The 23,157-nt window shown below is 43.9% G+C and overlaps 1 protein-coding gene across 2 annotated transcripts; it reads right to left on the bottom strand.

Annotated features, from left to right (window-relative positions):
• Nucleotides 1-1,090: 1,090 nt before the first annotated feature.
• TEF (TEF transcription factor, PAR bZIP family member) lies at nt 1,091-21,653 on the bottom strand. Of its 2 annotated transcripts, none has more exons than XM_066183620.1 (5): nt 21,405-21,653; nt 10,827-11,150; nt 9,151-9,371; nt 8,302-8,513; nt 1,091-6,394 (listed from the first exon to the last, which is right to left on the bottom strand). In XM_066183620.1, the coding sequence occupies exons 1-5, from the start codon at nt 21,505-21,507 to the stop codon at nt 6,373-6,375; spliced, it is 882 nt and encodes a 293-aa protein (XP_066039717.1). In that variant the 5' UTR covers nt 21,508-21,653; the 3' UTR covers nt 1,091-6,372. The 2 variants fall into 2 exon arrangements, with proteins under 2 accessions (XP_066039717.1, XP_066039716.1); XM_066183619.1 differs by lacking the exon at nt 21,405-21,653 and adding an exon at nt 16,774-17,089.
• Between the last annotated feature and the right edge of the window lie 1,504 nt (nt 21,654-23,157).

Below are 23,157 nucleotides of genomic sequence, written 5' to 3' on the forward strand. Positions count from 1 at the left end.
CCTCAAATTATTTAGTTAAAAACTGTATGTGTCTGAAAAAGCTTTACAAGAACAGAGTTTTCAGAATAACTTGCACATTTGCTTAGCTGTTTCATAGCTATTTTACCACCTAGAGACACTGAGGGAGGAGAAAAAAAAAATAGAAGAAAACAAAGAGATGCCATTGTCTCTACCCACTACGAAAGATGTGGCTTTGTCATTTATTGAACACTGCAGATACAGCGGTTACCAGAAAGGAGACTGCTCCAGTACAGCATTAAAGACAAAGTTACATTTTGGCTGGAGAAAGTGTCATCACAGGCTAATCTCTTTCCATGGAGGCTGATGGATTAATCTCACCTCCTCCTCAAAACCCAAGAGTTCAGATTTCCTAGCAGACTGTTCATGATTCTCACTCCACTGTTTTTTATTTTTTTCTTTTTAACACAAGATAGAAAAGGTCATGAAAGCTGATGAAAGGTCCAGCTGTGCAGCATCCAGTGAACATGTACTCAGCAAAACCACAAGTCATTAATCACTTTCTCTCTCTCTCTCTCTCCACACCACAACAGGAAACCCGTGTCATCTATGTACATAACGGAACTAATAAAGATGTAGACTATCTAGGTCACAAATGACCTTCAGTAACAGTCACTCACTGTTGCACTGCAACTTGCTGCAGTCTGGCTGAAGGGTGGAGACAGATCTGTTTGAGCCAAGAGAGAGAATAGTTAAAAAAACACACCCAACAAAAACCACCCAGCTCTAGTTTTCCTCAGTCACTGAAGTTTACAAATAATTTAATATTGCTACTTTCCAAATGCTACTCACAAACAAATCAACTGTCCAGCTAACAGGATGGGAAGAGTACAATTATGAATGTAATCAGTGACTACCGTTAAAGAAAGACTGGAAGAGAATCAGTTCCCTCAAAATCTTAGTTTCTCTGCTTAAGTAGCTCATTATTATTTTTAAAACATTTTTTGTTGATAGAAAGCATCACAACTAGACTAGAATTCCACAACATCAATCTTTGTTTTGATTTCTGTAGTTCTCTAGGAAAGAAATAATCCCAAATCAAGCTACATGAAGCATTAACAATATTCAGATATTACAATGGAAGCACTTATTTATTACTTCATAGAACAGATTAGTTTTAAAAGTGTATTTACATGTTCTAAGTTATACAAAATACAGTATTCCAATAATCATGTTAATCACCATATTTCAGACAACTTCACATAAAAGTGTGGAGGATGCATCCATCCCTGATCCTGGCCAGTAGCGAGCGCTCACCCCAGTGTGACAGGTGAGAGCTGCTATTGTTCCCTGTTGGGAAAATAAATCCCACCATCCCTTCTCACTGAAACGTAGCTGCAGATCTAGGAAAACATTCAGGCAGGTACACAAGCAAGGTTTGTTGAGACCCACAGACCAAAATCACATGCCTTAATTTACTAGACGTATGTGAAGCACATTTTAAAGTTTTTTACAGATGTTGTACAGCAAAGGGCTTCTGCTCATGCCTTAGTTAGGAAAATAAAGTAACAAGGGTTTTGGCTATATAACAGGCACCCAAATTACACTTATTATCAACAGCCCTGTAACTACAACTGGATAGTGTGTTAAGTGTGCAATTCTGCAGGTGACTGCCTGGGCAGAGCTTCACATTCAAGAATAGATCCTGTGAAGTCCACATGGTTCGCTATATAGGGCTCTTCCCATGCAGAAATGACAGCAGAATTGAGGCCTTAAAAGATTTGGGCCTCGGATAGTAGTTTCCTCATGAGACAGGACTGACCAGTTCACATTGGCAGGTCCCAGCACAACAGCACACTTAGTTGAAGCAACAGCGATTTTTTTCAGGCCTTTCTGCAGTAACTCTCCTCCCTATCTGTATATTCCTTTCACTTCTTTCTGGACTGTGGAAGTAGGACCAAGACAAGGAGATTCCCAAGACCTAAACAAGTACTTATCTTCAGTATGATGCTAAACTGAGGGGATCCAAATTGGCCTAAAATTATAAACACTGAGGTGTCAGTTTTAGCAATCTCACTCAGGTCGGACTCTTGCATTACTCTCCTCTTCCTCTTTTCATTCTTTGCTCTCCTTGCCAAGTATCTATGTCTTTCTATATATGTATTGTCCTCAAAGGATTCCTTTTTCCCTGTAGCTGTCTAAACTTCTAAACTTTCTTGCATTCCAAAAGTGACTCATGAGGGACAGCAGACTATCAAAGGAATCAATTACATCTATATGACAATATGCATTATCATGAGTTAAATTACTGTAATTTCTCCATTAGTATGTTAGCATCTCCACAGATATTTAGTTAAGCCTATTCTTTCTACCTTTCTCCCAGTCTTCAGTTGTGAGTTTATCTATCTTCACCATGTTACAGTGGCAGATATACAGACCAGAGTAATTATCTGAACATCTAGAAAACCAGTCAGTCTCGTAGTGCTGCAAAGGCAAAACGCTAGCATTAACAAATGAATTTGCTCTTTATGGATTTAGGTGTATATTGCCAAAAGATGAGATTTATGCACTAAGATAAATTTGCATTTCTCATCTTGTGTTTAGCAGCTAAAACTAGAAGGGTGAACAAAAGTGTATCTGGATTTTACAAAGGCCCGAGATACCTTCTCTCTCACTAAAAATGAAAGCACCTGATCACAAGGAACAAAGCCTTTTTATGCTCAGGTGGCTTTCAATACTGAAGCAGCAATATTCTGCTCTGTGCAGGTCCATTATTTTTACTATCTACATGTTTTTTTTTTCCGCATAAGTGGTTTTATTACAGTATTCCCAAAGTTGCTGGCCTTCCACTGCACCTCCCAACTTGAAATTGATTTGATACAACTAGTATCAGGCCTACAGATAATGCTGAAAGTGATTTCTAGTTAGAACACCTTGGGCTTTCAAACAGCACAGCAAGGAAATGAAATGGAGAATTGTCAGAAAAAACATAAAATGTTACTGCAAAAAGCCACTTAGGAAAAAACCAAACAACCCAAAAACATTTCTTCTTCAACACAAGTTTATAGTATGCTACTTTTTCACTGTCTCCATGCAGGACCCCCCCAAAAAAGCAGAATTAAGACTATCTGAATATCAAAACTATCAGGACCAGTTTACCAATGCTAGACCTGCAATCTGAGATGTATCCACCTGATCCCAGCACAGAATGCTTCAGAATAAAGCAAAGACACCCATGACTCCAGCACTTGCTAAATCTTTACAATAACCACGTAAGAGTAAAGACCTTTTCCTGTGGGAGTTAATGAGATCTTTGTTACTAGCTTCAGTGGGAGCAGATCTTGGCAACAGGTGAAAGATTAGGCTTCTTGAAATTTTTAGACACGAACCCACTACATGTAGATTAGATCATCATGTATGAAAGTAACACTGTATTAAATATTGTATGTCGTTTATTCATAGCTGCTGTCTTCTGTAGAGTAAAACAACACTCATTGTCCACAAATCTCATCCATAGTTTATATATTTTTTAAAGTTAGAACTATGAAATGGCAATGTGGTGTCAATCCACTTCCCAATGAAAAGTACAGCTCTGTCATAAATGGCTCTCTTTCCAGGCAATCCCTGCAGTGATGCTGAAAGGTGCACATGCCCTTTATTCTCTCCCCTTGGAGATGGTCCCTTTGTGGCTAGAATGGGGTAGGTTGGCATCAGGCACACTTATGGCCTCTACAGAGTATGTTCCAAGGCTGGAGAACTTCAAACCCTAACAGTGTCAATTCAGCATCTTTTAATATTCGAATTGAGCTAAAAGAATATTGGTCTTCTTATGATCATTAAGAAAACATACCCAAGTTATCACTTACAAATAGGATTGTCATCCTAGTCAAAGAAACAAAACGATGGAGCGAATTATACCAAGAGGACCAGAGAGCTCTGGAGCAATGAACTTAACTTCCTGAGACTGCAAAAACTGAGAAAGGAATTCAGCATTGCACGGTGTTTTTTGTCTGGCAATACCTGCACTCCTTTAAATAGTTACTACCTTCTCATCTATCTTTAAAGATACTGCTTCTTAACAACCACAAGAAATTCTCCAGCTACAAAAGTTGAGCCCCACTCACCCTAAAGTGCAATTTTCCAGTTTTGCAACCCGTAGACACATGAATCACAGATTGTGCAAATCTGCATTTTCCTACAGGGAAGCACAAGTGTTTGCTAACAGTCTTCTCTGAAAGAAAGATCTAATGAACATTCACTGTTAGTTTCCATTGTGTAAGCTTTTAAGATAACAGAAATAAAACAACAGAATTGTACGTGCTAATCTCACTGATTGTATGCAATATGTAAGTATTTAAAGGATATTCCTAAGTACAGTAGGATCCAAATGAAGCAACTCCTTGCCCACTTATTTAGCTTTTGGCTTTGTGATTTAAACAGAAAGCATGAACAGCCAGGGCTAACTGAAAATTTAGAAATTATAAATGAAAAAAGTTGCTACATTTACATGCTGTCATGGTTGTTTGTTTCGTTGCTGGTTTGGTTTTTTTTTTAATCCATGTTTTGGGCCTTTATCACCAAAATAAAGCAAAAACCAGTACATACCAAAAATATCAGTCCAAATCAGCAATACTCAATACAGGTAGAGATATATGCTGCCATTTCAGCAACATGGAACTAAGATATTTAGCTATTTGATAAAAATATACCAAGATTATCTCAGAGCTTTACAATCCCAAATTATAATAATACACTCATAGGTATACTTTGGTACCCAGCAAAAAGTTAAAAACACTTTCTTGACTTCAGTACATTGTCCATTAAAAATGATAGGTCAAAAACTACATTTAATATCTAAGCTCTGTACAAAGGTTATGCTGTCAAACACTGGTTATGAAACATGCCTTTTGAATTTTTTTTTTAAATTAAGCTTACTATATTAGCTGCTGCTTCTCACATTTTTCTCTGTGCATTTCTGCTCTGAAATTAGGGGTGGAATCTCTTGGGTAAACACAAAGTCAAAATAATTGTTCAATATGATAGTACTGAGCTATGCTGGTAACTAGTCACGCCTCATAATTTTGGCACTTGTGCTTCAGAAAACTTTCAAGATTATTTTTTTTGAGGTGTATGCTATTCATCAGTCTCCAGGCATGAACACACTACTGTCTTACAAGCTCCATTTTGGCTACAAGCATGGTCCTGTACTCCTTTCCTAGAAAGTAAGTACTCTTGTTCTTTCCACACAGATTTAGCTCTCAAGCTCTCTTAATATAAGAGCAGATTATTGTTATGCTGATGAAATTCTTACAACGGAACTTCCACCTACTTCCTCCATCTTCTAAACACAATAAACATCTCCACAATCCTTCCAAGCTTTCATCTACCCTCTCACACCGGCACAAGGGTCCTCACACTTAAGCTGCCCGTTGTAACTGTGGGATATCATTGCCTGTTTCACCTTCAGCACTGCAGCTGTCCTGCAGTCAAGAGCCAGAAAGTTGTAATATGGCAGCTAATAGCCACTGTTTTCCTGGAGCTAATACTCATTTGGTAGTTTCAGACTGCCAAAAGACTTAGAGATCAGCAACTCAGAATAGCACCTTTTCTGTGATTGCTAAGTCGTTAGCAGAAGAATAGATCCTGTTTCAGCAAGATACCATAAAATAAAGTGAGCCTCATAAACTAAATAAAGGAAAAGGCAGGTTACAGCAGTGTAGCTGTGGAGCAGGAAAGTGACCCACGTGGTTTACTATTACATGGGTCATTTGATAGAGGTTTATTACTCTCTGAATGGCACACTGTGGTGCTCTCTGGATTATTTCAGTACATCTGCTGTAATCTTCTGCACTGAAGTCTCACACAGTACAGACTGCTATCTTCCTGGTGTCTTTAGTTCTGCACTCACAGTACTCCACAATACGCTACACTGCACCAGAAGTGAACCACAGTATTAAATAAAATTCATTATACTGTAGGGAAAAGAGTCTTAAAATATAGCAGTTCTTTACATATACAGACACTTTCATTTAAAACTCCCTCTCTTCTTCCACTCAAGTGCCAAAACGAAGAGTCGCTATTCACAGAGGCTGTCAACAGACTTTGAGACATGAACTTTGAGTGTCTTGACAAAACCCCAGTAGGTAAGCTTATTGTAGTTCATAGTTACGGTGAGAAAGACAGATAAGAAAGCCATATACAGAATTAAAGAGACTTTGCACTTTTCATCATGCCCAGCCCTGGGTAGTCAGATGGGGTACTTGCAGGCAAGGAGGCAGGCAGGGTCATCATCAGTTGTTTGTGTTGGGACACCTCATAGATTTCACTGCTCACTCTGAAGACTGGCACACTGGAACTCTGGCGATTCATGTGTGCTTTTTAGTTTCTTTGTTTTTACAAGTCTTTAAAGTTGCATCACTCGGAATCAGATAAGTCACTTTAAACAAAGCAAAGTGTTAAGTGTGACAATTTATTTATAACATACTTCCCACCATCACCACCACAAACCACCCTGTGAAAGAAAAAACCCCTGCTGAAAGGGTGACAATTTTTGGTATGTTTGAAAGAAATTAGACCAACACCGCATCAAGAGCCACTCTAGTCAAACTAAGAGCAAAACAGAGGGAAGGAATACTTCAAAGCATACATTAAGTGTTGGGGATTAGCCTGCTTCTCCACTTCCTTAAGAAGTCAACACAAAATTGCTCTAAATTCGTAATTTCCACATTATGTTTAAAAAACAAGCTAGTCTTTAGCATAGAAAATAAACCCTAGCGCTTTTTTAATATATTTTCAGATTTCAGTAGAGGAACTGCAACTACCCTCAACATCATCATCCCACATTTACTCCTTAATATAACTATCCCAGGAAGTGTAGCCTGAGAATTCTGACACAGCCACTATCTTAGACAGCTTTGCTTGTTAAGAGGACTTCTAGACAAATACTTCTGGTAAAACTTCTAGTTCTTGCAGTTGTAGATCACGTAGAAGGTCTCAACATCACACACAGCATATTTTTTCTTTTAACACCATATACTGTTGAAGCAGTGCTTGATGCTGAGAATGGATTACTTCCAAGAGGGCAAGTCTTGTGTGCTAATTTTCTATCAGGAAACACGCTGGAGGTAGAACCAGCAAGCATGGAGAGACCAGATATACTGCTACACTGAAGATAGTGAGGTAAACTGTTCACGTTTATAGTGGGTGTGGCTTATCCCATAGTGTGTTCACGAGGCAAAGGACCAAAACTCTTTCTCAATCTCTTGCACAACAAGTAAGGTGCAGTAAAATAACATTGGCTTGTTTACTTCTTTAAAAAAGCCCCTTCTTTCAAAGCATAATGTGCTGGCCATTTTTTAACAGCTGGGACTCAAGGTTCAGCCTAATGAGCCAGATCTCTTTTTCTAAATCTCCCTTACTTCTCAGTTTAGTGCAACATGCGGCTTTATCAGAAGTTCAAGAGGGGAGACCCTTTAAGGAAAAAAAGGGGGGGTGGTGGTAGAAATACAGTCTAGAAACCACATCAAATTATTTTCTACACATATGTAAAGCGAGTGATTCACTACTGTTCTCTCGCCTTGGTTTCTGCAAGGATCCAGGATCAGAACCTATCAAGACATACAGACAGTATTGTAATCAAAACTGCACTGACTCCATTCTGCATAACATTCATAGATTAACCTCACAATACTTCTGTTTTTACAAGAGATTGAATATTTTCCTGTCTTCCTGTCCTAAAGGTTCCCCTATTCCTCTTCAACAGGAACAGAGTTCTATACAACAGATACTTTCTAGTGCCTCTGAATGGGAGAGGAAACAATTTCATGATGCTGCCCAGCAACATCTACTTATACCCTAAAATTATGTTTTACACTTTCACTGGAAGGGGGAATTGGAATGGAGAGGAGAAAAGAGCAAGAGTTTGAAAATTAAACAAAACAAAACAGAAAGAGAGAGAGGAGAGTCTCTTAGACTCTTTCTCCTCTCAAAAATGAAGGTTAGAACAGACAGCAAAAGCTCTGTCCAATCTGGAGGGATCCACATTAATTCCTCCAGACAGGCGAACCTGTTCAATTGTATGACATCAGAAAATGTTCTATCTGTGTTGAAAACAAGGCTGTACATATGGACACTAAGATTTTGGACAACAGAACAATCATGAATGGGCCTGAACGAGTTGTGCCAACAGAAACAGGCTTCGTTTGTGTTTTGTTGGTTTTTTTTCTAGTGTAGATGCAAAATGGCAAAACCTCCATAAACTTTTTTTCTGGGAGTCTCTACAGATGGCAGAGAAGTCTAAGAAGCTAAAACGAAGAGCCCTAACAAAGAAAAGGGTGTGCTTACAAGGGTCCGTATCGGGTCTCGTATTTAGAAACAATGTTCTTGCATCGTCCCACTTCCTTGCGCAGCTCTGCCACCTCCGTCCTCAGGGCTGTGTTTTCTTTCTCAAGAAAGGCTGCCCGAATTGTGATCTGATTCTCCTTTAATCGCCGAGCATCACGGGAACGCTTGGCTGCCACATTGTTCTTCTTTCGCCTTGTCCAGTATTTTTCATCCTGTAGTAAAAAAAAAGATGCCAAACTGACAACTGTTTCAGAGACATTTCTTTATTGTATAATGATATTCACACTGACTGCTATATTGAGGCATCTCCTCCATAGGTTTGCCGGGCTCTAACATCACAACGAGGACCACGCAGTACTGTAAGATTTCATCTTTACACAAGTCTTTTTTTGGGATAAACCAAGCCCATTGCTAGAACTAAGGAGATTTAGAGACTTGGGTATTAAGAAACTGTCCAACTGAAATGCTTCCTTTACTTAGTTTCAATTCAGGAGTGAACTTTTACATAAAACCACCTGTTCTGTTGTCTCGGTTGCTTAAATCCAGATTAGACACAATACTGGGCAAATAAAACAATGACTTTCAAAAGCACAGGTGATGAAGATTTGACTTGATAGTTCTTCTAATTTCTGTGTATAGCATGATCAGTTGCTCCTTGTCAGTAATTAGGTCATGATACCAAAACCTGCAAAACAGCAAGCCCAGCAGCTGGCTTGCCAATTCTATTCTTGGCAGTGCTTCTGCCCAATCATGTAGGTAAACTGCATTAGCTCTGTATGTCAAATTGTTTGGACAAAGAGTCAAACTTTTATCAAAGCCTAGAAGAGTTTGCAGCAATAAATCTGTTACCTTTTGCTCATCTGGGACAAAAACCTTCTTGGCTTTTTTAATCATAGGTTGTGGTTTCAGGTCCTCTTCAGTAAACTTGTGTTTGCGAGGATTGAAGAGCTCACCACCAGGCACACTGGACAACACTAAATCAGCAGGATCAGGGTTAAAATTCACCTCAACTTCTACGCAGTCAGGATCAATGGGGCTGGGAGTATTTCTCTCATTTTGTGGTGGGGACTCTGGCAACAACAGGAGAAATTACAATATATTCAGCAGGATGAAGAGAATCAACAAAGAAGCCAACTTTATTGCCCTGTGGTGAGAAATATTTAATAGTATTGGTTGGTGCTTCCCTGAGGCATGGTGGGTGCTGTACTGCTGCTGGTACAGAGAAAGAGTTCACAGTCCAGTCTGTAATGTAACTCCAGGAACATATGCCAGACTAACAGACATGAGTAGACAGATGCAGGACAGGAGAACACTTCCTTGGCAAAAATTACATGCTTTGCACACATAAAAAGCACCTTCAACAGCAGTAAGAAGGGAGAAACTTGTATCAGTCTGAGTTTTATACCATGCAAATCCTTAAAGAAACAAGCCTGCCCAAAGACCCCAGACCCTGGAACCTTCAAAGGTCAGACAAGTAGTAGACTTCAAAACAACTGAATAAATAAAGGAGGTTTGTTACAAATGCAACAGTATTCTTCTTATTTGCCACATAGAAACAAATGCTCCAACAGAATGTCTGACACTGGTAGTGTTCCTATGAACTTTATCATATTAATGTATTGTTTACAAAACTTCATATACGTGAGCTGCAAAACTGCATGTCACTGCAATGTGCAGTAGTGATCAATAAATAAGTTTTGCATATACCACCTAGAAAAAAGCTACACCCTATAACTTATGGAAGGAGTTCCACATTATCTTTCCCACAGATTCATAAAAGAGGTCCAGAGCAAAATGCTTTCTGTAAAGCTTGCTCATAAAATAGTACTGTGATGGCTATCATGTTTAAACTCCAAATCTAGGGCAAATTGAGCAGCAGAATTCTTTAATAGAGAAGGTCTCCATTCTACAAATGAAGTTTCCTAATACCATTTAAGCGCAGTTTGGGGGTTTTTTTGTTCCTCCATTCCCACTTCAAAGCACCACAGAACATCAAACTCCTTCAATAAAACACCTTTTCCAAGTGTCTGTTTTCACATTTCCCAGGCTACCACAAAAAAATTTGCTCCGTTGTTTTTCTATTTAACATTGTTCTTTGAGGTACATTAAGTTCACATAAGTTCACCCAAGCAGACCAAGGTAGTAAAAATGACTTGTGACAAGCTATCAAATCTGTTGTAAAATAACCTGAGAAAGTATTTTCTCAATATGTCCAGCTTCTCACTATATTAGCAATACCAAGAAAGCAAATAGTTTATGTTGCTGTTTCAGCTCTTATAATTTCAAAAGCAAAACAGACTACACACTGATAGACACTTATTCTTCATAGGATGGGAAGAGGGGAAAAGGACAGGCAGCATCTTCATGAATTGACACATGAACTAAGGCTCTACATTGAGCATGTTTGTACTGTTTAACCTGCCACAGCAAACAAAGAGTTAGCATGTCTCCTCTTTGATCTAAAGAGGCACCTTTTAACATGAGAACAACAGAAGTCCCTCAGAACCCCATATTACTCCATCTACCTGTGCTGGACGCTGATTCAGATTGGTAAACTGCAGTGGAAGAGGATGATGCAGGAGAACCAGTGGAAGCACCAGCAGATTCCTTCCCTTCCAGCTCAGCCACAGGCAAGAGTGGATTCTGGTTCAAATCCAGGTGAGTAGGGCTGGAAGGAATTCCATTCTCCAACAGAAACTCATCCAGATCCATGTACTCCAGGTGGAAAGACTCGCCATCGTAAGGAATAGTTTTGTCCCAAATGGGTGGCATGAGGGAAGCCGAGACTGCCATAGTGCTAGCAGCTGCTGCCTCATCTTCTTCAAGCTTTATTTTCTCCTTCTCTTTATCTGAAAGATACAAGTAGGTCACTGTACAAGCTGAAACATGGGAGAGACTCAAGGTTTAAGAGTCCAACAAAACCCCCATGAAAGGAAATTCAGTAAGGTCATGGTTCTGCCTCATCACATGATCTGGAAAACCAGATGTTGAAAAGCAACATTTAGGTATGGAATGCTCTAACCCCCTGTGATGGCTGGATCACAAACAGCTGAGCAGCCTTGGAGACCAGCATCTTTGCTGTGATAGCTTACCAAGGTGTGATGAAGTGCTGCACGGAGCTTATAAACCAATCACTGCAAAACAGCCTGGCCTTCACATACCCACGTCAGAAGATAACAAAAGTGAGCGTCCCAAAGCAAGATTGTATGGGAAACCAATATGAAAATTCTGAGGAAGCAGAGTAGCTTATTCAGTGCACAAAGAAGGAAGGTGCAGAACATTAATTTAATTACAAACCAGAGAGGAATATGGGTCTTCAGATTACATTTGAAAATCAGTCAAAAGGTCCACAGAACACCAGAGACCTGGATGCCTATTGTTCGGCATTTTAGAAGCATTTCTCTCTGAAATGACTCAGCATGTCCACAGAAAGCAATAGCTCCAAGTGCTGCTCACTATAGATAGCTCAGAGTACCTACATACAATTTTCACTCTTTGGGGAGATGTCTAATAAAGCACACTCCCACATCCCACCCCCAAGTCACAAGAGACTGATGAATTTTTCTCCATTTACTGTGCTACAGTGCACATATTACAGAAAAATGTCTGTTTCTATGTTCCCCATAGCTACTGAATCTTAACAATTGTCTGGGACAGAATCCAAGCAGAAAACTCAAGTTGTGGAATAATTACATAATTTAAGAGATAAAAATAAGCTGGCAGAAAAAAAAAATTAAAATCCAAGTAATTTTCCTGATCCAGTTCTCCATGCAGCCATGAGTTCTATCAGCAGTGAAGGAGGCATTCCAGAAGCAGTGCTAGTACTGCCAGCACTGAGCCAGCACTGCTGTCAAAAGGAAGGGACGGTCACCAGTTGTACCCTAATCACCTGCAAACTGGGCATTACCATGGAAGCCAAGGAATACTCAGTTCAGTAGAACAGGGACTCCAAGGACATTCAATGGACGTTTGGATCTCCAGTATTAACAGAGATCAGCCCAATAAAATGCATCAGTCTTTAGCATTAGGGTTTTCTAGACTGGCTACAATATGCTAAAGGAGCATTTTTCTTTATCGGGAGTGGAAGTGGGGGTGAAACTCGGCTCTAAATCAGAAAAGCCTATTTATATAAAACCTATTCTGATAAAAGTGGCATTCCTTCCGCTGTTGCCTTAGCTGTGGTGTGGAACTGAGACTGAAAGAGCTTTTTATGGCTTAAAGAACAATGCTGCCATACAAAGTAAATTATCTACCATATTGTGAATATTTTATACAAAAAAGATACTGATTTTAAACCAAGAAGCTGAGAACGTATTCACCAGCCACCTGCTTGGGACCAAGAGCAAGTACCTAAAGGGCCCATTAAATTCAGACCAGTGGCTCCTGGACTAAGCTTTGGTAACATCACCTTGCACCTTTCGGCCTTCTCTTTGCACTTGACACTGCTGCCTCCTAACTGCCATCTACCAGCTCCTATTTCTGCTATAGACTCCTTTTTGCAGGGAGTTTCGTCACTTTTCTACCTTTTGCTTGGGCAAAGCAAACAAGCAGGTTAACAGTAATCATGCAAATAAGCAGAATGTCTCTAAACAGCTCCTACTTGAAGCCAGTGAAGAAACAGCATCTACTCTCTAAATAAGAATTTCCCTTACTACTGGAGCACACTCTGCCAAATTGGAACCAACATTTCACCTGTGAATAGAGATTGTGTATTCTTCAACATTTTATAGTGCCCAGCACAACCAAACCCAGATTTGCACTGGATGTTGTGGATGATATCCTAGTAAAGATAGCACCACCAAGCAACAATAATGAATTTTTTGTAAATAACTATTTTTAATTAACATGATAAAAAACTTGTGAAATGTCAAGTCAAAATGTCAACTAAAAAGAAAAAAAAATCTTTACTCTTGAAAACAACACTACACCATTATAAGTTATGCCAGTTTTAATACACACCAGCAGTGCTTTTGTTTTGCACCATCTAAAACAACACCTCCAAGAGAGGAGAAAAAAATCATTAAGTGATTGTTAGACTGAATAAAAGGCTTAAAAATATTTTTCAGAAGGCAGATACTAAAAAGACTACACTACTGGCATATGTGGCTCTTCTCAGATCTTTTAAAACCTTTTGGATATGCATGATCATCCTGATGTCTGGCAGTAACCTGGAAAAACTGTGGTTCCTCCTATTTCCTCCTGTGATTGTCCCTGGCTCACACCAGATTAGATCATTCCTCCAGGTAAGAGAAGCATCTGATATTTTTCGTCATTTTGCTACAAGTTGACAACTTAGCAACCACTGGGCCCCCACTGCTGTCTTTGTTTAGCTATGCTGTCTCTCTCTCCTCCCTCACTTCTAACAGTATCTGAAACAAAACAGCAGAAGTTAATACACATATTGGGAGCCCAACTATTTCAAAGGTGATACATAACATGGTAAAAACTTCGTATGATCATTTTTACATTGATGTTTTCCCACGGGCTTTCTTTCAATTCATTTAATCTTTATTTCTGCCACACAACATCCTGCCTGGGTGCACAATATCTAATGAAACGCTAATTAACTTCTTGCATCTTGAGGGGGAAGTTTCTGCCTACCTCAGCACTGGGACCTGAAAGATTAATTCTCTTAAGATATTTATAGTGTAAATAGGTATTACTTGACAGGAGAGCTGCAGTATCCTAAGAGGCTCCATTTGCAGCAATTCAAGGTCACCCTGATAAATCTGGACTGTACTTCTGCAGATGATGGTTCATGTCTGATTTAGCCCCCTCATTCTGCTACCATGACCTATTAACTGAGCTATAGATCTGGTGTTAACAGTGAGGACACCAGTTTATGCTCAGTGATTCAAGTGGACCATTCCAGTTACTGAACTGTTGGAAATACTGATGTTTTAACCAAAAGCAGCAGCCTGAAAAGAGCTTTATTCCCTGTCCTGGTTTTTCCTCAAAACCAAAAAACCAACCAAACCAAAAACCAACCAAAAGATTTTGACCACCACGCTGTCAAGAGCTATCCCAGCCACAGACAGAACAAGTACTTATTTGACAAACTTCCTCTTGTTCACCAAAAAAATATTGTCAAATTATACTGAAACCCCTATATATATATCTATATCTAGATATAGATATATATACAGGCTGATTGCTCCATGAATCTTTAGTCCCACTTGTGAGGAGGCTGCAACAAGGCAGGTTGTAGAGTTCCCTATCTCTAATGCCCATTGCTGTGATGATTGCTGAGGCATTTCTCCCTGCCACAGCAGCATGCAACTGGTGATTAAGGCATCCTTTGGAGAGTATGCAGCAGCTTGTTACTAATGGAAGAGACCTACACTCCTGCTCCAGAATATTAATTGCCTTCCCTTAACCCACAGAGCTTTTCATTTATTAATAAAATACCATTATTTTAATTTATTTAATCCTTATACACAAAACAACTCCCAGCAAGGCTGGTGAGCTGTACCTGGTACATGGCAGAGTGTTCAAGGGGATGGTATTCTGCTGGAACTGGCTGACCTTCCTCCTCTGTTGCTCAGGAGGATTGGAAAGCTGCTTGCTTTGACTGGGTAGTCAAATTACCCACAGCGGTTGGAAAACCCACAGGTACCTTGCAGAGACTATAAATGCATACCCACTGCAGCTAGCTGATATAATTTCTTACAGAAAAGATAGAAAATTGTGTTTTTGTTAATAGGCATTCCAGACAAGAGCACAGGGTCTTTTCTCAGAAAGTTTGCTGAAACTGCGCCACCGGATTAAGCGAATGAGTAATTTTTTAACATTTTGAGTGTACCACTGTTAAAAGAACAGAAAATAATCAAGGATCCTCTGAAGTCAGTTGAGTCAGAAGTCTTTTATAAAGACAAGCCTTTTGTAAATTAGGAGTAACTACCTGCTGACAATGAAGGCATTCTTTCTTTTGTCTTGAATATGCAAACAAGAAAAGTATCAGAGACCAAAATAAACAGAAAGCAACAAGTTCCACAAAGTGTGAAGTGAAACAGAACAAGGTGAACTAAGGAAATCTATGGAGAAATTTTAAGAACAAGAACAACCTGAACTTTATCGCACTATGAATGGAGAGGGATAATCAAGATGAAATGGACTCACTAGCAAGCTTTAGAGGCTCCAGCTGAACACCTTCATGAGCTAGAATAGGGTCATCTAGTAGTCAATCTACTATGAAATGTTTCTAATTTTAGAAAAATACACTACCTCACAACTGTATTAATTTCAGAATTTTACATCTCCATAGGCCACGTCACATGATTCTGAACACAAAAATCACCCCCAAGAAAAAGTCACCAAATCCCTATCAGCAACCATACATGAACTGAAGTTGCTCCTGCTGGCACTAATGATTTTAAAAAGGATGGGGTGCAGAAATACCTTAATCCCATGATTTTGTAGATTCAAGATTCTGTGTGCTGCAGCATCCTGCACCATAGCAACATAACTAAAACCTGTATCACAAGCTGATTTTTTTTTTCAGAAAGGAAAAAAATATAGTCTCCAGAATCACAAAATGGATTTATGCAATATTAGACATGCAAGGTAGGTAGGATCCTCACTGGCAACAATCTTGCCAACCTTGCTTATGCTGTGGTTTACTCTGGATGTTATCGACTGTTCCAAAAAATTATTTTTAATGTCAAAATTCCTAAGTGTAAGGACTTATTTTACTATACACCAGTACACTACAGTACATTACAGCAGTGCAGATAATCCTGAGCCTTCCTCGAAATGAAACTGATACTTAGAAAGGCAAAAATACTGCCAGATGAGAAGGAAAAAAAAAAAAAAAAAAACAAACCAACCCAACAAAAGCCGAACAAAAAACCTAAGGAAAAAAAAAAAAGCGTGCCATCAGCACCAAAGACTCTAAGCACCAGCACTGTTATTTACACAGCTGCTGTTCGCATCACCGGTGGCAGAGAGGCAGTTCCAGCCCATGCAGGACTGCATGTGCAGGCAGTCACTCACACCCTTATGGATTATCACCGAACCTAATCTGAGGGGATCTGCTGTTTACTCGTGTCATCGGGCAACTTCCCAGCAATTAAGGTCAAGCAAGACTTGAAACCTTCTCACTGATGCTCCCAAGCTACGCGTCTATAGGAGGGGGGCAGGCTCCAGAGAGCCGAGGGACTAAAACCAGCGGATCACGTCTCGGCTCCGGCCCACCCTTCGCTCCCGCAGCGTTCTGTTTCGCCCAGCGCAGGCACCTACACGCTCCGGAGAGAACGATCCCTGGGAGGCGGGGAGCGATCCCGTGCTGCCGGCTCTTGGCTCGGCCGGCCAGGGGGGCGGAGGGAGGGAGGGAGGGACGGGACAGAGTGACGGGGCCGGGGCGTGCGGCCTCTCCCGCGGCCAGTCCCGGCCTCCGAGCCACGGGGCGGTGCAGGTGGATAACTGGGGGGCGCCGCACGCTCCCGCCGCCCCCGAGCGCGCCCCCACGCTCACCCAGGCGCGCCTCCCGCGGCGGATTCTCCATCAGCTTCTTCAGCACCAGCGGGAACGCGCCCGCCAGGCCCCGCCGCTCCTGCTGCGCGGCGGCCCCCGCACTCCCCCCGGCTGCAGTGGGCTCTGGTCCTCCCGCCGCCGCCGTCTCCTGGTGCGCGGCGCGGCCGGGCATACTCCCCGCGGGCGGGCGGGCTGTCAGCGGTCACCGGCGGCGCGGGGCTGCGGCGGCGGTGACTCCCCGGGTCCCGGCGGCGGCGGCGGCGGCAGCGAAGCGCGGAGCTAACGGCGCAGGCGCGGCCGGCTGACGCCCGTCGCGTGCTTCAGTATTCATGAGCTACGGGCCCCCGGCCCGGCCCGGCCTCTTCGCGCCCCGGGATTGGCCCGCGCCTTCCGAGGGGGGCGGCCCCGCGCGGCCACGCCCCACCTCCTCCTCCCCGTGGCCGGCGCGGGCACGCGCCCTCCGCCCGCCAGGGCACGTGCAGGGGCGGGGCCCCAGTCGGTTCATTAGCATCCGGAGCCCCGCCCCCTCCTGCTCCTCCCGCGGGCGCTGCGTCACCGTCAGCAGCGCGGAGGCGGCAGCGCGCGCATGGGCAGCGGAGGAGCGCGCGCCTCCTTCGCGTCCACGCTCCTGCTGTTCCCGCGGCCCGGCAGTGCCTGAGGGGGCCGCGACCGCCCGGGCGTCCGTGAGGGCCATTCCCGCAGCGCGACGCCTGCGAACTCCCTCCCCGCCCTTGCCCGGCGCCAGCACTCCAGCCCGCCCTTGCATGTCCTCGTTTAGGATCCCGAAATCAGCTTTCGCGCGTGCCCTGGATTTAATCTCCCTCCGCCCCACACGATGCCCGCAGCGGCGTGCCCTACATTACATGGGCAGGGAGAGACACTACACTGCAGTGCTGGCATGGGCGGGCTGCTGGGGGAAGGGAGGAAAGGCCGCCTTTCCAGATTGTCACGATCACAAGAAATTCTTGAGATTCTCCAAGCGGCCCCCTTGCTCTAGCAGCAGGGATGCCGTGCTGGGATTTAAGCTTCTGAACACACGAAGGGAGCAAATATTGCCAAGTTCGTTCCTGAGAGCACAGGTGGATACTGAGGAGCATCTCCCACGGAATTAATAAATTCACACAAGTGTCAGATGCTGCAGCGACAGGCTTCTCCTGTCAGCACTGGCTGCTCTTGCCTCGGCAGGATTGGCTGCAGCGAACCTACTACACAGTGCTGAAAGCCGGGAAAGGGAAGGGTGCGCTCCAATGGGATCGGCCTGTCTGCATCCAACAGAGCGGCGGGAGTGAGAGCATAGGCATTCCCACACGTGTCAGCAGAAAAAAGACGTCTTCCTCTCAGGTGCGCACTTGGGCATCTGCTTGGTTGAACTTCCCCACCACAAACCCCAGACATTTAATTCAACTGGCAAGGCACAGTTATGCCCCAGGAAAAGGAACAGATTTGAAGTCACACAGGGCAGGTGTTTTCTTCCACTGTCTTACTGCAATGAGGACCAGGGGACATCTCCACCTAGCCTGGGCAGATGTGGAGCTGCCCTACCCAGCAGCTACGTCTCTTGTGTGGGCTGGGAGGCCCAATCTGTTCCCTCCTTCACAGGGAACTGGTGAGACTCCAGATGCAACTCCTGCACACATGCTGCCCAACGGGATGCTTGGAAAAGGACACCCTTTTCATATAGGCTGGAACAGCACAGGTTTATCAAGGCTGATAAATCCAGTTGCAAGAAGCAGGCAGAGCAGGTCATGTTCCATGCTCCAGGGCTACTACGTGCCCTCCACAGACTCCCGTCTGCCTTGCCAAGCTCAGCTGGCAGGAAGAAAAGGCACATGTGTGAAAGGGAGATGCCACTTCACAGAGGGTAATGAGACACAGATGTCAGACCACACACAGCAGAGGCAGCACACACAGCTTGGCAAGGGGCAGCAAGCCCACAGTGGTGCTTTTGTCTAGGAAACAACTACTGATAGGGGTAGATAGAGAACTCCACAAGCGAGGTCACAAAGGAGCAGCTTTTAGGCAAGTGGACACAGCCAAAGTGGGGGCAGGCTGCAAGCTTCCAATTCAGTTATGGCTTTCATGGTCATTTTGTTCCATTGTCGTCAACGCTGGTGGCCCTCAAGGAGGATGCTGTGTCTCAGTACTGTTACAACACTCCTTCAAGGAACAGGGTCTGCGCACATCACCCCTGCAGAGCTCAATGGCAGCTGCTCTGCTGGGTAATGTCTGTATGAAGAGAGGTTATTAAAACCACTCAGCAGCTTTTACTCCCTTTGGATTGATCATGTTCTTCCTTCAGCACATTTCCACCCGTGCCCCACTGTGCCAAGGTTTCTTCTGTACCACAGGTTGTGACTTTTCTTGGAGAGGGTCTAGACCATACAGCGTTAACTGCTCTTCCCAAAGGCAGGAAGGAATTCCTGAGGAGCATTGCTGTGGATTGCCTCTCACATCACCCTGCTCCACCATTAGCACTCCCTGCCAGCTAGGAGGGAGGCTGCCCTGAGAGCTTTTCCTCACTGCCTCTGGGGATTAGGTGCTCAAGCAATTGCCAGCAGAAAGCAGGCAGTGTACCACAAGATGTGCCTTCTTGGTTAAGCTGGGATCTGCCTGGGATTTTTACATTTGCTTTCACTCTGCAGCTGAGAAGGAAGAGTGGAGGACAATGAGATGTGAGGAATGCAGTAGCCTTGGCTGGTACTGCAGGGAGTCTTGTCAGCACCAGATGATACAGAACAGCCCAGTTCTGGGGTGCAGCAGGGAGGGAGGCAAGTGACAAGCAGCTCACTGCTGGGCAGAGGGTGTGAGGGGGAGATGTACAGCAAGCCCTACCGGGAGGTTTGAATAGCAGAATTTCAGAGAGAGGTCTGAGAGCTAGCAAATCCAGAGATGAGTGCTGTCTAAATATGGAGACCCAGGAGGAGAAAACTGAAGAGGGAAGAGGGCCATGATGGGAATGCTGGTCCAGAGAGAGAGGCAGCATAATAAAGACAGTTCTGAGGACTATGGGAAGTGATGTGGAGAGGCAGGGTGGTCCTGGAGGTGAGGAAGAAAGCTGTCACAAAACAGCACTCTCAGCTGCCAAATAAGTCACATTGAGTTAAGACTAAATTATTCTCTCTTCAAATCATTGATCTCACCTCTACCGCCTACTTTAAACAGATAGGTCTTGCCAGCACTCCTCCCTTGGATTAGTTGAATCCACTTGGCTGTGGAGAGCAGAAATCCCAGAAAAGCAGCCAAACCCAGCTTAGCCACAGCAAGGCTCTGCACCACACGAGCCCTTGGCCTCCTCCCAGACAGTTCCACTTTCTACCTGGGTACTGTCAGCTGGGAAAACATGCCCTGGTCCACACAAACAATGGGACTTCATATGGTGTGGTATTTAAACACACCTGTTAGTGGGCAGCGTCAGCCAAGAAGAGAGAGAGCTCACAGGAGGCAGCAGCAGAACTATGTGATAAAATGAGCCCCTTAGGAGCGGGGCAGTTCCCCTTGCCCTATTTCCCTTTCTCACAGGGAGCTGTGCATGTGCCATAGGGCCCACTGTATGACAGCAGGTGTAGGCAGCTACCTTTCCTGACACAAATGCTTTACTGTCACAGCAGCAGCCTTTTCTCCCATTGACCCTGGAGCGAGACCAGGGTCCCTCTCCACACTGCGTGCCTGGCTTTTCTGTTCCTGCTGCCCCTCCACACTGCAGAGCTGCCTGGATATCCTGGTAGCAAATCCCTAGGGAAGAGCAAGCTCTGTGCTTGTTTGTTTCTGTGACCTTAACTCACTCATGCCCAGACATAGGCTCGTTGAGCTGAGGTGTTCCCACACACCTGCCCAGCGCTCAGCAGCAACCGATAAAACATAACAACCAACAAGCAGCTTGTCAAGGGTGTGTAGCATCCTATCCAAAACCAGAGGGTACTCAAGCTGTGTCATGGGTGCTTGGAGCAGACTCAGCATTAGCAAAGCGATCAGTGCAGCATGAGCAAAGTGTTCAGCATAGCAAAACTCCAAACGAAATAACCTCCTGGGTCCTTTCCATTTTTTTTTTTTTAGGATGCTGCACAGAGAGTGAGAAAGCCTAGGGGTTCAGAAGTGCTCTTGCAAAGAAAATGCAGCATTTGTGTGTTCTCCACCCCAGCTTTTCACTAAAAAACAACTGCAGCATCAAACAAAGTTTGCACAGAGTCAGTCTGCCCCGCACAGGCTGGGCTCCCTGGACAGTCTGAGTCTGGGAAGAGGAAATGTCTGAAGGCTTAGTGGTTGTTAACCATAGGACAACAATGAATGGCAACCCTGGAAGTCGCTTCTATGTAAGCACGAAGATTTGTGCCCAAGCTGTTTCTGTGCATGAATCTTTGAGGGTTTCCAAGAAGTAGCTGAGCAAAGAGATTAAAAGGATCAGGAGCTCAGCACTCTTGACTGATTTTATAATCAATCCATTGCTGCTGTTTTTCCTCCTAGCTGCACAACATGCACAGTGCCAGAACTCCCTGTCTGACTTGGACACTTCGGGGAAACACACCCATGAAGGGCTTGCAGCAAACAAGATCTGCCCCTTTCTCACCTTGCAACTGAAGGAAGGGAAGGAGAAATCAAAACAGAACCCCCAGTACATATTTCCTCAATCCTACCTGTCATCTTGTTGGTCCAGGGCAAGGAATACTCCAGTAGGGACTTCAGGACTTCTGGAAAGTCCAGGGCAGTGGGGCCCCCAGGGGTTTTGCAGCTTGACATGTCCTGTCCTGGGACTGTGCCAGCAGGGCTAAGGGAGGGCCAAGTACCTGGCCACCAGCGTTACACCCCACTCTCCTGCGTGTTGTGAGACAGGCTCGGAGGCACCCGGAGCAGATCTGCCGAACTACTCCGGCTGAGAAAAAACAAGGAGGAAGGGAAGCAGCCTGGCAGAGATTCAGCTGGCCCAGCTGCCTTCACCTCCCCCTCTCCCCCTCTGAAGTGGCCAATTGTAGAAATAGCTTGCAGCTTTGCAGGGCTGGGCCGGGCGCTTGGCCAGCGTGGTTTTACAGGGACTCTCCCAGCCAATCCGGCAGCGAAGAACTGGGCCAGTTATCTAACTTTGCAAAGGCAGCGCCCTTTTCCTTCCCAAGGTGTTATAACAAATACATGTGTCTGAAGGGGAAAAAAAGCAAGTGTGTGCTGTCAGGGGTACACGTCGGCTGCAAACACTACAGGAGAGGTATCCTCTGACGAGTTCTTGGGAGACTCTGAGGAGCTCCAAGCTGTGCAGGCTGCTACAGGGAGATACACATGCTGTCTGCATCTGCCTGCTAACTTTTTAGCTGAGATGAAGATAGTGACATTATTTGTATGTTATGCAACAATTACTGTGTGTCCCTACCAAATTAATACTGATAATAGTACAAGGTTTCTTTCTTATAAAGCGTGCAGCATCTCCAAAATACAGGATTTTTCTTCTTAACTGGCACAGAATTTTATCAGAAAGCAAGCAACCTCCTCTCAGAGCAGTGATGTACGGGAAGAGAGTTCATGAACCCTGCAAATACCCTGGTAACAGCTGGTTAAGTAAGATCTTGAGCACACAAAGCCCCTCCTCTCCTGTCAGTGAAATTTTTAGCATGGAGAAAAAGGACTGGAGACAGGAGGATAAAGGTCTGATCTTTTTTTTTCAGAACCTGGCGTGGGAAGTAGCATCTTACATGTACTGTGGTCTTTTCTTTTGCTGAGTGTGGTATTTCAACAGGAGTGCCTTTATTTCTCAGTTTGTTCCTGTCTGGTTTGCCAGGCTCAGCTTGACAGTGCCAGTGTGAGTCGGTAGAAACCAGGTATTCCAACACTGGTCTGTGAGCCACAGCAACTGGACACAGCCCAGCAAAACCATGCATAGTGTTTGGTTCCATAAGGAAATACATTTGACTTAACCCAATAGAAATCAAAAAGAAAGAATTACCAGCCAGGTTGGGTGGTTGAGAATTTCAGTTTAGCTGGAGAAGCCTCGTGATCTAGATCCCAATCTAATCAGGCTCAAAAACCACACAATAGTTTGTTTAGTAGAATTTGTAATTATAATACAACCTTTTCAGATGTTGAGCCAGTCATAACCATCAGTGGTGAAGCCATTCAGGGAGAACAGTCCCATACTAACCCTGGGCTGTTACAGTGTTCTCCACCCACCCAAAGCTGGAGCCATCAGAGTCTGCAGATGGTCAGTGTATTCTGGCTCCTGTGAGCAAGAGACATGATCACATCTCTCCCTGGAGCTCAGCCTACCAGCCAGGAGATCCATGTCCTTTCCTGAAATATTCCAGTCCGTTCTGAAAGACTGGAGTCATTCAGTCATTCCAGGCATCACCAATGTTTGGGACAACTACTGTCATATATGCCTAGTTTTGCTTCTTATCACAGTCT

This window comes from Chamaea fasciata, unplaced genomic scaffold (genome assembly GCF_029207755.1).
Source record: "Chamaea fasciata isolate MVZ Bird 193981 ecotype frontalis unplaced genomic scaffold, bChaFas1.0.hap1 SCAF_5, whole genome shotgun sequence".
In the NCBI taxonomy this organism is placed as follows: domain Eukaryota; kingdom Metazoa; phylum Chordata; class Aves; order Passeriformes; family Sylviidae; genus Chamaea; species Chamaea fasciata.

What these genes read in the sequence shown, in the direction of transcription:
- TEF (XM_066183619.1), bottom strand. Translation starts at nt 16,945, where the DNA reads ATGCCCGGCCGCGCCGCGCACCAGGAGACGGCGGCGGCGGGAGGACCA. An exon ending in GCCGCGGGAGGCGCGCCTGG is followed by an intron (nt 11,151 to 16,773) that starts GTGAGCGTGGGG and finishes TGTATCTTTCAG; the next exon opens with ATAAAGAGAAGGAGAAAATA. An exon ending in TGAATCAGCGTCCAGCACAG is followed by an intron (nt 9,372 to 10,826) that starts GTAGATGGAGTA and finishes TGTTGTTGCCAG; the next exon opens with AGTCCCCACCACAAAATGAG.